The following is a 16,622-nucleotide window of genomic DNA, read 5'->3' on the forward strand; positions in this document are numbered from 1 at the left end:
CCCTTGGAGTGACAGTCCCAACACTATCATAGAGACAGGGCTCAGGGTGACCTGCAGGACCAGGAGGATGGAGGAGTGGGTGCACCACAGCCAGGGACAGCAGCCCTGGGCCGAGCTCAGGCCCATAAGTCACTTCTTCCCTGCAACAGTCCTTTCCCTTCTGTCATCAACATTTTCTCTTCCTGCTGTTACACTCTGACACACTGAACTTTACTGTACTGCAAAAGTTTGTTTCCTGACACCACCAGCAAGCAGCAACTGAGCCAAATGTTGATTTTTGTGACAGCTTTCCTAACACACCAGGGCACACTGTAAATTGTGACTTGGTGCGCTTGTTTCTAACAGGCCCTGCACTTCATTGTGTGGGCCAGCTAGAACAGCCCAGAGCATCATCAACAATGCAGTATCCCAGCTCCTTGGAAACACATTGTCCATTTGGTCTTTATCATCTGCTCCCAAAAAGACACTTAGATGTCTATATGACTCCAAGAATGAGGGAGATAGGCTAGGAAGGACAGGGAGACATGTAAGGACTTTCACACAGGATGAGGCAATGTTAGTGACTGCTCTGATTTTTTGTGACAAGAGCTCTGTATTCCTTGTTGAGCACCTGTAAATAGAAGGTATCCTGCAGTCTAAATAACAGGTCTCCCCCTGTTAGTCACCACCAGCATCAGAGGAATGCAGCCATCGTGTCAGCTCCTTGGTTGCAGGAGGAGGAGCGGTCCCATGTAGCCAGCACCAACTCAGGCAGAGCACAGAAAACAAATCAGCAAATGTTTTGAAGGGTGGCCTTCCTTCTAGTATAGGCATCAAGTCCAGTTTAAAAGAAATATACTGTGAATTAGAAGACCCCTAAGACACATCTTAGAAAGCCACTAGTTTTTTCCTTGCCTAAATACACCCCTGGTGCTCCTGCTACCGGGGCCATCAGAGTCTTGGATTTTCTGGCAGAAACAACAACAGCCTGGTCTGTGCAGTGGGCTGCTATTCAGATGTTCAGAAGGTAGGTTTTGGTTGATAGACATAAAATATCTTTTACAGCCTACTCAAGAACTCATTCTTCATTTGGAGACAATTGACCCTTTGTCAATAAACGTTTCACTCTGTCTTCTGAAGTGCTGGAAATCTACTTGCTAAAGAACATCGTCATTGGGAAAGGCGGAGAACAAGCCTTTTGAAGAGAGGGGTTCTAGGTGCATTTTTTCCCCTGTGAATTCCATTTCTCCTCTTCATTCATATGACTTATTGACCTGAAAATGTCTCTCAAATACAAAGATACAGCAAGCTGTGGGTATGTCATTGCGTGGCAGATTATTTTACTCATTTACTTTAGAACTGTCTGGATTAGTTTTCAATGCATGCCACTATCCAGATCATAACAAGTTCCTGCATAAATACCTTGTACACCAAACATTACATCCTAGCTCAGTTTTACACTGAATGATAAGCTGGGATGTTTGTAATGAGAAAAGAGCAGGGAAGGCTCGGCATACTGAAGCAGGAGGTATGGCTGTATAAATCCCTCTCTTTCTCAACACTGTCCTTGAAGGAAGGAGGAGGGAAGGGCAGGTGAAGATTGGGCAGATGGGAGCTGAAAAAGAGTTTCAGTAGCTTAAGTCATAAATTGAGACACAGCACACATTTGACAGTGTGCTAAAGTCATGACCATCTGTCAAGCATTTAGTTACAACCTCTTCTCTTGTTAGGAAGAGTCCTCCTCACTGAACCCCCTCAGTAGAACTGATATACCACAACTGGCAATCTGCATCAAAATGATTAAAATCTGATTACCTGAAAGTTTGCTGTCAATCAGCCTGGCCTCAGCGCTGGGTGCCCCTCAGCTCTCAGGTACTTGAAAAACACTACCAATACCCCAGGTCCTTCAGTCTTTTTTTCAGAGGTTTCCACAACACAATCCAAGGAGAAGGATTGAGGGAAAAGGATGGCTTCATCTAGGGAAGACATGGTAGCCACTTTCAAGTATGTAAAAGACTGCAGAGTGAAAGGGTTCATCTTTCTCTGTAGCCACTAGGCAATGACTAAGGCCTTAGACTGCTACAAGGGAATGTGCCAAGTTAGGCATGAAGAAATACTCTGAAAGGATAACAGTGAACTGAATGGATTGCCTGGAGGTGGTGGAGAATCTCCATCACCAGAGATCTTCAGGACCTGATCAGACTCTTCTCTGCAAGGGATAGGTATACTTAGGGCAAAGATACAGAGGAACTGGGAAAGATGGTTGAGCTGGCCTCTGAAGGTCATTTCTCATTATGAATAGGAGCCTTCGCATTAGATTTCTGTTTCAGGAAGATCAGGTCCATCCTGATAACCTCAGTAGTATAACCCAGAGCTGAATGAGGAAAGGCCTGATCTCCCTTTTCCTGTCAGTGTTCATGTCTCCACATAGGCAGATTTGAAGCTGGTCAGCATAAAGGCATGCAATTCTGCTGCCAAATGTGCTTTATTTGTTTTGTTGTTAAATTGAAAACATCAGGCCTCACCTGCTACTTTTTGTGACCATTCAACTTTATCTAAGCAAACAGGAAACCTCTCCAGGCATTGTGGGCATTCACATTTTAAAAGCTAAATAACTGGAAAAATTAAAAAAAAAAAGGCCCACAAAAACTTGATAAGGCTTGTATTTAAGTGATAATTTAAGGGAAGCAGCACCGGATTTACGACAGAGCATTAATTTCTTCCAAACCATCATAGCAAATAGCAGAAATTAACTCACTCATTTCAGAGAAAAATCACCATCAGACTGTATCATGAATGCTAAACTAATGGGGCTGTCTAAGGCAATGCACATTTGGAGTTGGAAGAAATTATACATAATTTGGGATGCAATTTAAAGCGAGACCTTGAAAGATGTTGAGCAGGCTGTATCAGAGCATGGCATTCACTGGAACTGTATTTTATTCTGCTTAAAATGTCTGAGCACAGGCAAGTCGGAGATCTGGAAACTAAGCTACCAAAACTGTCACCTGCCAGTCATCATCAAGTGTAGCCCAGGTTATTGAACTAGAAGATGAAAACACCAGTTGGATGACAGCTGTATAGATTATTCCAGTGCCTTCTCACCCTGCTTGCTAAAGGGACATATTGGAAAGGACCCATACCAGAGAAAGACTCCCTGGGCTGGCCACAGGGGAGAGCAGAATGGTGACACTCAGCAACATCAAGTCTGGGGTGAGTGAGAGGGGCTGGCTGTGGTATGCTGTGCTGGGGGACATCTACACAGTAGGTAATGACAACAATAAATTGCTCTTATAGGTGTTCCTCCTGCCCACCTGTAAAGGTTTTCCAGAGAAAGGCATATGGCATAATCTCTACCCTATTCAAAAGACAGGAAAATCTTGTCATATGGATGAAATGATTTGCCTATGGTTGAAAGGCAGGATGGGGAAATACTCCATCTCATGGGTCACAAGCAGACTCTGTCCAAGGAAACTCTATCTTCCCAGAGAAGGAAAAGGGAGATAATATTTATGAGTGCCACACATCCAAGTTCTCTCATGACATTGGTTTTACAGCAAGATAAAATCAAATTCCTGCAGTAAATATTGTTACTTTCTAATGCTTGCTCCAAATTAACTACTGTTCTTGTTATTCACATACTGCCTGTGCTGATCTCCTTATCTATCCATCTCTCTCTTACATACACATGCACGTGCATAGGCAAATTAATCCCCAGACAACTTCTCCCCCATCCTGCCAACAGCTCATCATATCAACACTACAGCACTGCAAGAGGAATTACTTTTTTTTTTTTTTTACTTTATTCTAAAATATGAAGCCAGTATTTTGACAGTGAAAAATCATAAGCATCACTTTGCAGGAGCATTTTAATGAGAATGTGGGGGAGAATCTGCTTCACCATTCTTCCATTCCAGTGGAAAACTTCCCTTCCCTTCCCTTCCCTTCCCTTCCCTTCCCTTCCCTTCCCTTCCCTTCCCTATTCCTTCTTTATTCTTTCCCTTCCCTTCCCTTCCTTTTCCTTCCCTTCCCTTCCTTATCCCTTCCCTATTCTTTCCCTTCCCTTCCTTATTCCTTCTTTATTCTTTCCCTTCCCTTCCCTTCCCTTCCCTTCCCTTCCCTTCCCTTCCTTTCCCTTCCCTATTCCTTCCCTATTCTTTCATTTCCCTATTCTTTCCCTTCCTTATCCCTTCCCTATTCCTTCCTTATCCCTTCCTTTTCACTATTCCTTCCCTATGCTTTCATTTCCCTATTCTTTCCCTTCCTTACCCCTTCCCTATTCCTTCCTTATCCCTTCCTTTTCACTATTCCTTCCCTATTCCTTCCTTATCCCTTCCTTTTCACTATTCCTTCTCTATTCCTTCCTTATCCCTTCCCTTTCATTATTCCTTCCCTTCCTCCCTCTCTCCCTCCCTCCCTCCACTTGGCTACAGCTCCTAACACTCCCTATGCAGGCAGGATTAATGTCATCCATGAGACACAGTCCCTTCAGTCAGAGTCTTTCATGACATGAAAAGGCTTCTCTGTATTTTTGTTATTATTATTTTGATGTAAGCTGTTAAAACATGGAGAAAACACAGTCTGCTTATGTAAAGATAAAATCCAGGCTGGGTCCTGTATCTCTATTGCAAGGCTCAGTCTACTTTAAATTGATGAGTTGAGGGAGCATTGGAGATTTTTATTCTCAGTAGTTGTGACAGGAGAATGAGGGAGGTGGGAGTGAAAGCTGGATCAGTTCTGAGCAGCTTTCCCTCCAGTTCCGCCGAAGGTGTCTCTTGGTGGTTCGTCACTGCAGATCCAGTGCCTACAGGCTTGGTTTGCACTTGCTTTTATTAGTGACACTGTTTTTCTCAGAAATGTTGAATTCATGAAAGTTATCTGGGATAAAAAAGTTATGTCTGATAAAGAACCCTGGAATGCTTGGTTGCTCTCACCACCCTCCATGCTATGTCTGTGCAGGAGTCAAACACAGCCACTCTCCTCCAGGCCTCTCTCCCTAGACACTGAGACATAAAACACATTTTAATCTTCCTCTGAATCGCCAGGCAAAGGGAGAGTCTCTTTTGGAGAAGCAGAGTCTGTGCTGAGGGGCTGGCTAGTAAGCCCAGGACCTGAGATTCGGTTAAACACATCTTTCTTTGACTTTTGACCATGGCACAGTTTGCCTGTCTCCAGGGGCAAAGCTGCAGCCCAGCATCCCTCTTCTTTCCCCTTCTCCTGTCATGTGTGGTTTGTCTGTGCAGCGAGACAGGGATGCTTTTCGTCAGAGCTGGGAGGGTGCTGCACAGAGGTGTGTAGGAGAGTGAGAGGCTGTGCACAGTGCCTGTGTAGACAGTACAAGGGCTGTGTAGGTGGGCAGAACAGGGTGAGAGTGGGCAGCTGTCAGAGGGCAAACACATGTCTGCAAAGCTTCTACCAGCGTGTCATGCTGCCCAGGCACCACCTGCCCAGCTCAATCGTTTCCTAGCTACCTGCTTTTGTGAAAAGGTGCCCTGAAAACCCAGGGAGGCTTTGAACCTGCAGAGATGCTCCATCAGATTTCCCCCTGCCTCAGATGCTGGTTCCAACAGGGGCAGCTTTGGGGCACAGGGAGACACACTGAAACCTTACCCTGCCTCCCACACCCACGTTGCGGGAAGGAAAGATGCTCTGCTGGCTGGGGAGAGCAGGACGTCCCTTCCCACCCCTCTGCTCTCCCCGTGGGGCCTGTCAGAACCACAGCGCCCCAGGCAGATCGCCCCAGGACCCCGGGTCGTGCTCCGGGGCAGGCGCAGGTGTGGGTAGTGCTGAAGGGACAGCTCCGGGCCGTCGGGCGGGGCGGGCCGGGAAGGGCCCCCGGCAGCGACAGGGACACAGGGATAGAGTCGGGAGAGGGAGAGGGCCAGGCAAGAATACGTCTGGGGTGGGAGGGAGAGAGAGTGAAGGAGAGGGAGAAGAGAGGACAGGTACTGAAAAGCACAGGAACAGGGACAGAGAGCCTAAGAGACGGATAGGGATAAACACGGATCGAGAGGGGACGGCAGGGACGAGGCCGAACCGGGCGGGACAGGAAAAGAGGGAGAGGGAGAGGAAGAGGGAGAGGGAGAGGAAGAGGGAGAAGGTGAGGAAGAGAGACAGGGTGAGGGAGAGGGAGGGAGAGAGGGAAAAGGAGAGGGAGAGGGAGAAAGAAAGGAGAGGGAGAGTGAGAGTGAGAAAGAGAGGGAGAGGGAGAGTGAGAGTGAGAAAGAGAGGGAGAGGGAGAGTGAGAGTGAGAAAGAGAGGGAGAGGGAGAGGGAGAGGGAGAAAGAGAGGGAGAGGGAGAGAGAGAGGGAGAAAGAGAGGGAGAGGGAGAGGGAGAGGGAGAAAGAGAGGGAGAGGGAGAGGGAGAGGGAGAGGGAGAGGGAGAAAGAGAGGGAGAGGGAGAGAGAGAGGGACGATAGGGCAGACGCCGGGCTGTGCTCCGGCTCAGCTGCTGCGGGGGTCTCGGCATGGCCGGGGGGCTCGCCGCGGCGGTAGCAGTGTCTCCGCCGTCGCCAGACACGCCGGTACCGGGCGGCCCCCCCCGTGCCCGGGGACAAGGGGACTGCAGGGTGGCGGCGTACAGCCCCCCGCGCCGCAGGGACGAGGAGGGCCCGACCCCCCCGGCCGCGAGGCTCTGCAGGCACCGCAGCGCTGGGGAACGCTGGGGATGCCGGCGAGGGGGTGCTCGGGGTGCCGGGGCACCCACACCGCCACCCGGCCGTCTCCCCGCTGCGTTTGGTCCCCCGGGCTTTCCTGTGCCCTGCCAATGCAGGCTGAGCCCCGGGGCCGGAGGTTCGGGTCGGGGGTGCCGTGCCCGACCGGAGCCGCAGCTGTGGCTGCGGGGCCGCCCCGGCTCGGTAGCCCAGCGCCGCAGGTTGCATCCGAACAGCACTTGACCAGCTGTTTTGTGCATTTTCCAATTTCGTGCAAAGCAGGGCAGCGGTCATAGAGGTAATCTGTAGATCCGTGGCTTTAAAGGATAAATTAGAGCATTGGATTTGATCCGTATTGCAGTGGATTAGAGCAATCTTTCCCCCCTCCCTTTCTCCTCCCCCCCCCCCCTCCGCCTTTTCAATTCACTCCCCCCTCCTCCAGCACCACCTTTTTTTCCTCTCATGCAATACCAAAACTGACCCTGCCTGGCAGAAGGACTCTACTCGGCTAGCGGAGCGGTTCCCACACCGCCGGCACACCGCGGGCGCCGCCGCTCCCCGCGAGCCTCCACAGCCCCTCCGGGGCACCGCGGCTGCGAGTACCCGCGGCAGGCGCCGGCCGGGGGGACTCCTCCGGGCGCTGGGGAGCGGGCACTGCCCACGGGCTGTCCTTTTGTCCCGGCCCGGCCGGGGCCGCGGGGCGGCGGCGACGAGGGAGAGCGGCCCCCGGAGGGCATTTTCCGGAGGCAGCGGGGCCGGGACCCGGCAGGAAATGGAAGGATGAAGTGTGCAGCCGGAGCGGTGATGTTCCTTGTCTTCTTGCTTTCCCCTGCAGGAACGTAATCCGCAATGCTAGTTCTCAGGTTGCTCAATGTTGTCGCTCCAGCCTACTTCTTGTGCATCTCCCTAGTGACCTTCGTCCTCCAGATCTTTCTCTTCATCCCCAGCATGTTCAGAGACCCTTCCACCACCCCACTTTTCTCTCCTGCTCTGCTGCATGGGGCCCTCTTCCTCTTCCTCTCAGCTAATGCCTTAGGCAACTACGTCCTTGTGATCCAGAGCTCCCCCGAGGACTTGGGCATGGGCTTAAACTTGGGCAAAGGATCCGAAGTGGTGGCGGACTGGCTGGATGGAAGCAGGTCCCCTGGCTCAGCCTTGCCCAGCACTCACTTCTGTAGACTGTGTGCCAGAGTCACCCAGAGGCATGACCACCACTGTTTCTTCACAGGGAACTGCATTGGGAGCAGGAACATGCGAAACTTCATCATGTTCTGCCTCTACACCTCCCTGGCTTGCCTCGATTCCCTGGTGGCAGGCATGGCTTACATTTCTGCTGCACTCTCCATGTCCTTTGCGAACCCACTGGCCTTCCTCACTCTGCTGCCTCACTCCATCAGCCAGTTCTTCTCAGGTAAGGACTCCTTCCTCAGAAACAAGGAGCATGTTCCTCCTCCCGGACGCCTGGGTTAGGGGGGATGTGATCTTCTTCTGGTAGCTGTGTGTGGGAGCTGTGGTGGGGAAATGGGCAAGAGGGACAATTGTCTGTGTTCGACAAATCCCTCTTTGAAGGCTAGAGACAGCCTTTGCAAAGGACTTTGCTTCACCTGAAATAGAGGCTGGGACCTGCTCTGGGCTGCAGACACAACCTTATTCCTAATGCATTAGGCTCTGGAAAATGCCCCATAACCAGCTTGCTGGTGATGATAGAATAGGGCTATCGGTCATGCAGGGAGTGTGTTGTAATTAGATGCAGGAGAGGGATTTCCTCTTTGTACTGCAGGTGTTGAGGGATCTTTTGCCTGTCCTGCATGCAGAGGTAGGGAGGACTGTATGTTTCTGTATCCTAAACGTCTGCAGGTTCCCCTTATCCGAGTCGAGATATTCTCATTCTCTTCATTCAGGTCCACTCACTCCCTTTACTTGTCACCCACCTCCTGCCTCCTGGCTGCACAAATTTACTGAGATCTTGCTAACCTTTCAACACAGGAGAATTGGGGTTCAGGCAACAGAAACCAAGAGAGGAGTTAATGTGACATTATTAGCTACCTCTCTTGTCAGCCGGGTCTGGGACACAAGTCCACAGAGAGCCAAGGAAAATTCTCTGTGCCACTCTTTGCAAGAGCTCCACACCAAAAGCAAATATCTCTTTCTCCTTGTCCCTATCCCTTGCCCTTCCTTCTGCTTCTCACCCCTTCCCCTCTCTTCCTGCCTTTCCATAAATCTCCACAACCCTTCCGCTTCCCCCTCCTGATTCTGCTCCCATAACTCTTCCTCTGCTTCCAGCCTTGCTTCTTCACCTTTCAACATGCCCCAAAACTCTCCAACCTCAACCTTTCTCTCTCCAAACCCAAGAGCTAGATAAAACCTGGTCTCAGAAAAGGGGCTATGCTGACAGCCTAAACTCACTCTGCTGGAAATGCCATTTGCCCCCGCCCCAAGCACCTCATGCCTTGCACACTTAGATCAGTTTTTGTTAGACTAAAATACGTATCACATATATTTTAGCTTTGCAGCTTCAGTAAGCAGGGCCTGGAGTCTGTTTTGGCTCGTGCGCTGTCACCAGAAATGTTGAATGGGATCTGAGTGTGGAGTCTCCGCTGCTGGGAATATAGGAACCAGAGAGGCCCCAGCTTGCTGTTCAGATTCCAGGCTGGGTTTGCAGGATTGCCATCTGAAAACAAACAAATACCTCTCTACTTGGTGAATTGGCAGATTTGTCATGGTAATCACTGAGAGACAATAAACATGAAATCCTGCCATGACATTTTTATGGAGTCATTTTTCCAAGTAGAAGAATTTTTGTAAATAATGTTTCATGAGCTTCACTAGCATTAAAAACACTGGGAATGGTTATTCCCCTGTGCCCAAGCTCAGCACAGCAGCCTGGGAGGGAGAGCAGGGATGTGGGAGGAGATTATCAAGGAATTAGTTCTCTCTCTCTGACTCTGAGGACCCATCTGCACCGAGCTGGGTCCTGGCATGTGTTTGAAGAGCCACTGAAGTGCTCCAGCTCTGGTGTCAGCAAGTGCGGTGCCAAAGACAGCACGTGGGCAATGGTTGAGGGGGGCACAGGGGCCTGGGTGCAGGGCTGGGAGCTGGGAGCCAGAACACCCTCTGCAGGCAGCAGCTCCCACCCAAACTCTAGCTCAGTCAGGGTGAAAACTGCTGCCTCACACCGCAGTATACAGTTACCTTGGTTGCTTGGGAGGCAGGGCCTGCTGGGTTTCTACTGGCACAGTTCACCTCCAATTCGGGAAAGAAAAACACAGCCTGGAATAGTTGTTCATGCAATATTTTTCAGCTAACATAACTATTACTGAAGGTTGTCGTAGGATCCAAACAGAGCATTGCTATAGCAGGGAAAAACTTTACCTTTCTTCTTCTCCATCATGCCCTCTGCACTGGAGGAGGACTAAAGGAGGATGAAGGCTGAATCTGCTGGTCTTATGTCAACTGAGTGCTCACTGCTTTCATGCTGGGAAAATTTTCAGTTGGCTCATTTTTCTCAGACTTTGGTTGGACATGGATTTCAGAATCTGACCCAGAGTCTATAATTTCAGCCTGTGATGCAGCTTTTCTGGCATAGACAATGTATGGCAAAAAGCTTGACATCACACCAGGTCAGTTAAAGCAAAAGTGAATCCAAGACTAAAATGGACTGTGGTGATGAGGGACAAATAGAGGGCCCTTTTGCAAACACAGGTCAGATTGGATCCACAGAAGAAGTTACAAAAAATGCTTTATGTAGGTAACCTGAAGAAAAAAATCATGTATCTGAAAAGCATGGCTCAGAGATGCTTAATATTTGCAAGGGGAATTGAGGATAATTACTTTCTTGATGTTGAATTTCAGCAGTTCATAGAAATAAAGCTTACAGCTGCCTTGCAAAAGCTCTAAAGAAAATAGCTGTCTTTCTCCATATCCTACCTGAATAGGAGCCATAGGAAAGAACAGATGTCTGTCCCAGTCTGGTCCAGTAAAAGAGGGGCATAGAAGCCCATATTTAGCTTAATCTATCTATGTTATAGATTAAGTTATTCTGACAGAATTAGTATGAGGATTTGTCATCATCCTAAGGGGCTTGTTCTTCCCTTGCTGTATTGCCTACAAAGCCCACTGAGCTGAATGGGATGTAATGAGAAGGGAAAGATGACATTGCATTTAGGAAGAAAACTGAATGACTCCTGTGCCTTTTCAAGTGAGGACAATCTCTGAAAGCTTGAGGCTGTAGTCAGTGTCCTTACAAATCTTCCTCAGAGGAGCCTGCTAGCTGAACCCAAAGCTTGATGTGATTGTCACGGCTCAGCCCCAATCTCTCACTTACAGCACTGCCAGGTGGAGAAACCAGGATTCACAGATTGCAAAACCAGATGACACCACCTTATCCAGGCTTTTGCAGAAGAGAGGCATGAGATGCTTATCCAGCCACACATGTATTGAACTCTAAACTGAAGCAGCCACGTACCTGTTTTATGCACCACACATTCAATGTAATCCCTGCTTCAGCAGAAATGCTCTTGTAGGGCCTTAGAACAACCAGAGCTTTTACGTGTCTGAGCCTCTCTGCCCCATGGTCTTCCTGAGAGACAGGAGCACGTGAGAGCTTTTTCATTGCTAAGCCTCACAGGAACCAGTGAGAGGATAGCAGCTATTTATACCAGTATTGACACACATTTAATTTGCTTTCTGTGCCTGTCTGTAAATATGGAGGTTTAATAATATACCAACATACACAGAATGTGTGTGTACACATTCATATGCACACACAGAGTTATTATTTTAATGGGTTTAGATCTGCCTACGCACTGAAAGGTCACCCAGTGATACCTGCTATTATACTAATATTTTCCAGAAGGAGTTCTAAAATCATTGTAGAGGAAGGGGCCCACAGACTATTTTTATTTAACTATATTCAACATAAATATATACTACAAAAGCTGTTGAACTAGGAGCTTCTGACCTACAAAGTATTTTGAGTATTCTAGCAGCAGCTTTGAAAAAGGAATTTGGATTGTATATTGGAAAGTTTTCTGTTTCTGTTTCTTGTATTCATATGAAAACTGCCTTTGCCCAATGGTAGAAAAGTCATTACTGATTTATTTTCCCTTTTTTAAACATTTTTATTTGTATACATACATACACCTATTGATATGAGAGAGAGAGAGAGAAATCCCAGTATTAATGCACACAGTAAAGCTTCTGGAAGCATCTACATGCTATAGGACCCACATCCCTTTTTAAAAGGAACCTAGAAATCTTAGATTCACTGTGATGAGGGAGTAGATCCTTAAATAAATTAACCAATCTTCAAAATAGTGCTGAAGACATGTTTCACGTCTGCCTGAATTTGACCCTGTAATCTAGATGCTCACAATAACAGCAAAGGGAGAAATGTATGGAGACCATTATCATTTTAGCATTTCCCCAGCAGGGTCCATTGCATCAGGTGCTACAAAGGAAACCTACATAGTTAGAGCAACCAGCCTGTCTTGCTCCCCACTCCCAACTTGTGGCCAGAGAATGTAGGCAGCTTATCTTGGGGCTGAATGTCACACTAGCACGTGGAGTGTGTCTAAACTCTTTCTTTTATTGTCCTCCCTCTCCCTGACTCTTGTTCCGCAGGAGCTCTCCTTAGCTCTGAGATGTTTGTCATCCTCATGCTCTACCTCTGGCTTGGGATCGGACTGGCCTGCGCTGGCTTCTGCTGCCACCAGATGCTGCTGATCCTGCGCGGGCAGACGCGGTACCAGGTGCGGAAAGGGATGGTGGTAAGAGCCCGGCCCTGGAGGGAGAACCTGCAAGAGGTCTTTGGCAAGAGGTGGCTGCTAGGACTTCTCATCCCCGTGCTGAACGTGGGAAGTGACTGCCGTAGGCAGAAAGAGAAATAAAATCCCTGGGCATGTGTGTGTGTATCCCATGCACACAACACCTTCCCTCTTCTCTCCCGCTGTCTCCTGGATCACTAAAGAGCTGGGCTACTCCATCTCTTGGGATTGCAGTCTCCGTGGGAGGAAACGACTGGCTATCAAACAGAATAAATTTAGCATATTAACAAGGAGATCACAAACCATGTAGATGAAGAGTTACTGCAGCTTAGTAGTCACATCACTGCACCTGCGTATGTGGCAACAGTCTGTGAACTAGCAGAAAAATTAGTCAGACCCTTCTGTGGCTTCCTGCCTGACTCCTCCAGCCCCCAGCCTCATTAGCCACCCTGTACACTCCCTAGTGAACCGCAGCAGGAGCTTTCAGAGGGCCTGGGCTGTTGTGGTAGACTGCAAAAATCGTGTCTGTTCCATAAGAGGGTTTTGCAGGGTGCCTTTATTGGCTCTCATATACTTGAGGTGACTTCATAGTACTGAGAAGCCTTTAATGACAGAACTGCAATGCAATCAAGCTGCCTAGAAGCAGGCTATGCACATGGCTAATGTGGCAGGTAAACCTCTCCACAGGCTAGAAAATCAGGAAGAAAACAAAGAGGAATTCAGAATTTTTCGTTTCTGTTCTTGATTTGCTCCCTATGCAATGACATATCAGGACTGTAGCTCTGCTACTTATTTTTAGCAGTCCTTTGCCCAATGACACAGTCCAGGCAGAGCTGCCCTTCTGACAGGGAGCAGCAAGCAGATAAATCACAGACAGAGGCACAAGGAGAGGAAACCACAAAGGTGAATGAAAAGGCTGTGTCTGAGAAGCTGTGAGATGAGGCAGGCTATGCGTGCCTGGGAGAAAGAAGTGTGGATACACAGTGAGCTATAAGGAGGGTGCCAGGAGCCCTGCTGATGTGTCTGAACCCTGATGCATCACTCTCTTGCAGGGGCACCTGCACCATTAGTGCTGTGAAGAGCTCAAAATCCCAGCAGATGGGGAGGTTTTCCAGCCGGTCAGGATGCTTCACTTTACACTAAACAAACAAAAAGATGTTTACCTTGGACATCCCTGCCACACCATAGTTATAGGCTCTCCAGGGCAATTCCTTCTCGCACTGCTGCAGAGGGGTAAATTCATCCATGTTATAACTCCATTAAGGAGGTTAATGGAATTACTACAGGGATTAATCAGACTAATGTGTCAGTTGTTTTCTAGCTGCAGCAACAGCCCATGAGATCAGTGCCGAGATCCTATGCTAATAGGTGCCTTAAGAAAGGATACCCTGACATCTCTACCAGGATCATAGTGCTGGATTCCCCAGCAGCTGCAGCAGGAAGCCTCCATTTTGGCAAACTGCATCAGCTTATGTGGGCTGGACAGGAATCCATTGCTTCTCCTTAATAGGCTGGGGAGTATGTGGACAAGCCGTGAAAAATGTTATTTATTTCTTCCTCAGAAATGATCTCAGTGCATCCCAGGTAGGGGAATGCACTTGCTTTCATTCTTGCATTTCTTATGAGTCGGAACAGAGGCACTCATTCCTGCAGGCTTTGTAACCATCTTTTACCACTTGACACTTGCATACACATTTGGATCGATAACAAACAAAGTCTATTGTGATGAGCAGAGTAACCATGAAAATATACTGGAAAAACCCTTAGTTGGATAATTAAAACATGTAGGATATAAGTCCTTCCACATTATGTGTGTTCGCATGAACACACTGCCGTTTCCATGTGTAATATGCTGTATTTTCACTAACAGTGAACAATAAAAAGTGTTCTGCTTTTTTACGTGAGCTGTATTGCGCTTTTTGACAGTTCATTAGCTGTCTCTGGACGTTGGTTACAGCATACACGCGGACATGTCGAAGGAAAAAGTTAGGATTTGTTTGTTGGCCTTGCCAATAATTCATCATAGGATTTTGGACAAGTCCTTTCACCCTTCCTACTTTAATGTAATGACCAATCTAAAAATGCATCTAATAATCAACTTGCAGACTCATTCTAATTTCTATTTATAAATTACACTATCAACCTCAACTGAAAGCTATAGGAAAATTAAGCTATTACCATCACCCACAAACAGCATCCCAATGTAAATTATTCCTTACTGGCACAATGGCATCAAGGTGAGCAGACAGTCACCTTGTCTCTGTATCTGAAGCCAGCGCCTTGTGCCATACACCTTGCCTTGGAAGGATTCCCAGGATTATTCTTATTCCACAGACTGGTTGATCCAGTCTATTTCTAAAGGCAACAGGCTCCAAACATTTCAGCCAGCAGCTTTCTCACATCAGCAAAAATTGCGGTTTGACAGCCCCTTCCTCTGCTTTTGGTGTTTGCTTGGCACTGCAGTCTCATGGCACGCAGCACCTGCAGCCATACTGCCTCAGGCTTTAAGCTCCTGAGGGCCACATGCTGAAAAGGCCACAACCAACTCAGTGTTTTGGTGGGCCACTCTGCAAGGACAGCCCCCACACAGCACAACAGGATTAGCTGTCCATGAAGGCTGTTGCCTCTTCACACAAAGGTTGGATCGCACTGTGCCCCTGTGTCAGGGTCACAGCTGTCTGCCCTCACTGTAAAGTCTCAGTCCTTGCTGGAGCACAGGGAGATCCCAGTTTGAGTAACTGCAGCATAGTTCCACACAATTATTCTTTCTGTCAGACACCTGTGTTCCTGGCTGCAAACTGCTGTATCGCCATTTTATGCAGCTAAACAGTTTCTTTGCAGCAAACTACTGGATTTCAGCAGCAGTGGTGGGACTTTCAGATGGATACAGCCTTTACAGTTATGACCTTCTGGGATGAAAAGAGCTATAAAAATGTAACATTAGACTGACCCTGTATATTGGCTTATTTCTCTGCTTGTTCCCAAGTGTGTGGAGTGCCCCATTTGGGGTAGAGTAGTGGTTCTGTGGGAACAGTTGAGAGTATCTGTCTAATTATCCAGCCACCCTGACATCCCTTCCTTGTCATACTTGTGCATCCGCTTACAGAAAACATTGGCAAGAAAATGTAACAGGGCTCAACAACTGTGAACAGAACCTTTGCTCTTAGCTATGATTTAGTAAATGAAGGCTGAGCTCAATGGCAATGTCATAAATTCTAAAACTGTTCAATGGCTCTAAAGTTTCATAAGGATAAATAATAAAAGCTTCTCATTTTCTGTGCTTACAGAGCCATTACTTATTATTTGCACTTTATTACATAGCAGCTGCAATAACAAATGTATTTTGGAACACGATTTATTGTGACGATGTCTAAATACTTATAAATGTTTTAAAAATAAAACACTTAGGGCTTCTCTGGCTTTGGAAAATCAGATGAGCATCAATTCTTCTCTGATGGTGCTAGTGGCTGAAGTAAAAGATTCCTATCACTTAAGACCTTGGACAGAAATTATAGACTTTTGCTTAGTGGCTTGCCTATTTTAAGTGTGGCTATCTGAAACAAATGGTGCCACCTCTAAGATCTCAGAATTCTGTCCAGTGACAGTATAGAGCAAATTATGGGATGCAACTATAATGCAAAGCAGAAGTCTGTTCTTATGTATAGTAAGAATCTCATACAAAATAAGAAGTAGATGGTTTTCCTCTTCATACTACACTATTGGGCAGCACTCAAGGCCTGCATGCAAAAGGTCTTCGTTGGATATCCTCAGAGATTATAGAGTTAAAACATGAAGAGCCTCAAGCAATAAGGCACAGGGAACAGATGAGAAAAGATGACGTGAAATAGCATTTATCTTTTTTAAGAAATAGCCAACTCAAGTGAGATGATCACGGTCTAAAAATACCTGCAAGGAGACAGAATAGATGAATGAGGAGATTCATTAACTGTAAGGAAATAGCTGGAGGAGGACGGGCAGTCTTGGATTGAGGGAAAGAAAAGCTGAGGTCAGAGCTTAGAGTATCTATCTTTAAAACAGTCAGAAGAGAGCAATCAAAGAAAGTGGCCCCAGTGAGAGCAGAAGTGATTTTATGTTGGTAGGGATGGTGGACTGAGAGCCATCAGGCAGTAGGAGGTATGAGAACAGAATTCAAGTTATCTTCATTGATTGTTGACTGAATGGACACAATGAAGGGCCAGACTGAGAAAACTGATTTCTAATCAAT

At 47.4% G+C, this 16,622-nt stretch overlaps 1 protein-coding gene across 1 annotated transcript; it reads left to right on the forward strand.

The window, feature by feature from the left end:
* The first annotated feature begins 7,066 nt into the window (after window positions 1–7,066).
* Window positions 7,067–14,299, forward strand: ZDHHC22 (zinc finger DHHC-type palmitoyltransferase 22). Its single transcript, XM_030481742.1, has 2 exons — window positions 7,067–8,043; window positions 12,255–14,299. Exons 1-2 carry the CDS (start codon window positions 7,482–7,484, stop codon window positions 12,518–12,520), a joined length of 828 nt encoding a protein of 275 aa, XP_030337602.1. The 5' UTR covers window positions 7,067–7,481; the 3' UTR covers window positions 12,521–14,299.
* Window positions 14,300–16,622: the final 2,323 nt, after the last annotated feature.

Source organism: Strigops habroptila, chromosome 4, assembly GCF_004027225.2.
Source record: "Strigops habroptila isolate Jane chromosome 4, bStrHab1.2.pri, whole genome shotgun sequence".
NCBI classification, from domain to species: Eukaryota; Metazoa; Chordata; class Aves; order Psittaciformes; family Psittacidae; genus Strigops; species Strigops habroptila.

Excerpts from the sequence above, each read along its gene's own strand:
- ZDHHC22 (XM_030481742.1), top strand. The coding sequence starts at position 7,482 with ATGCTAGTTCTCAGGTTGCTCAATGTTGTCGCTCCAGCCTACTTCTTG. Across the intron at positions 8,044-12,254 it reads CATCAGCCAGTTCTTCTCAG|GAGCTCTCCTTAGCTCTGAG; the intron begins GTAAGGACTCCT and ends CTTGTTCCGCAG.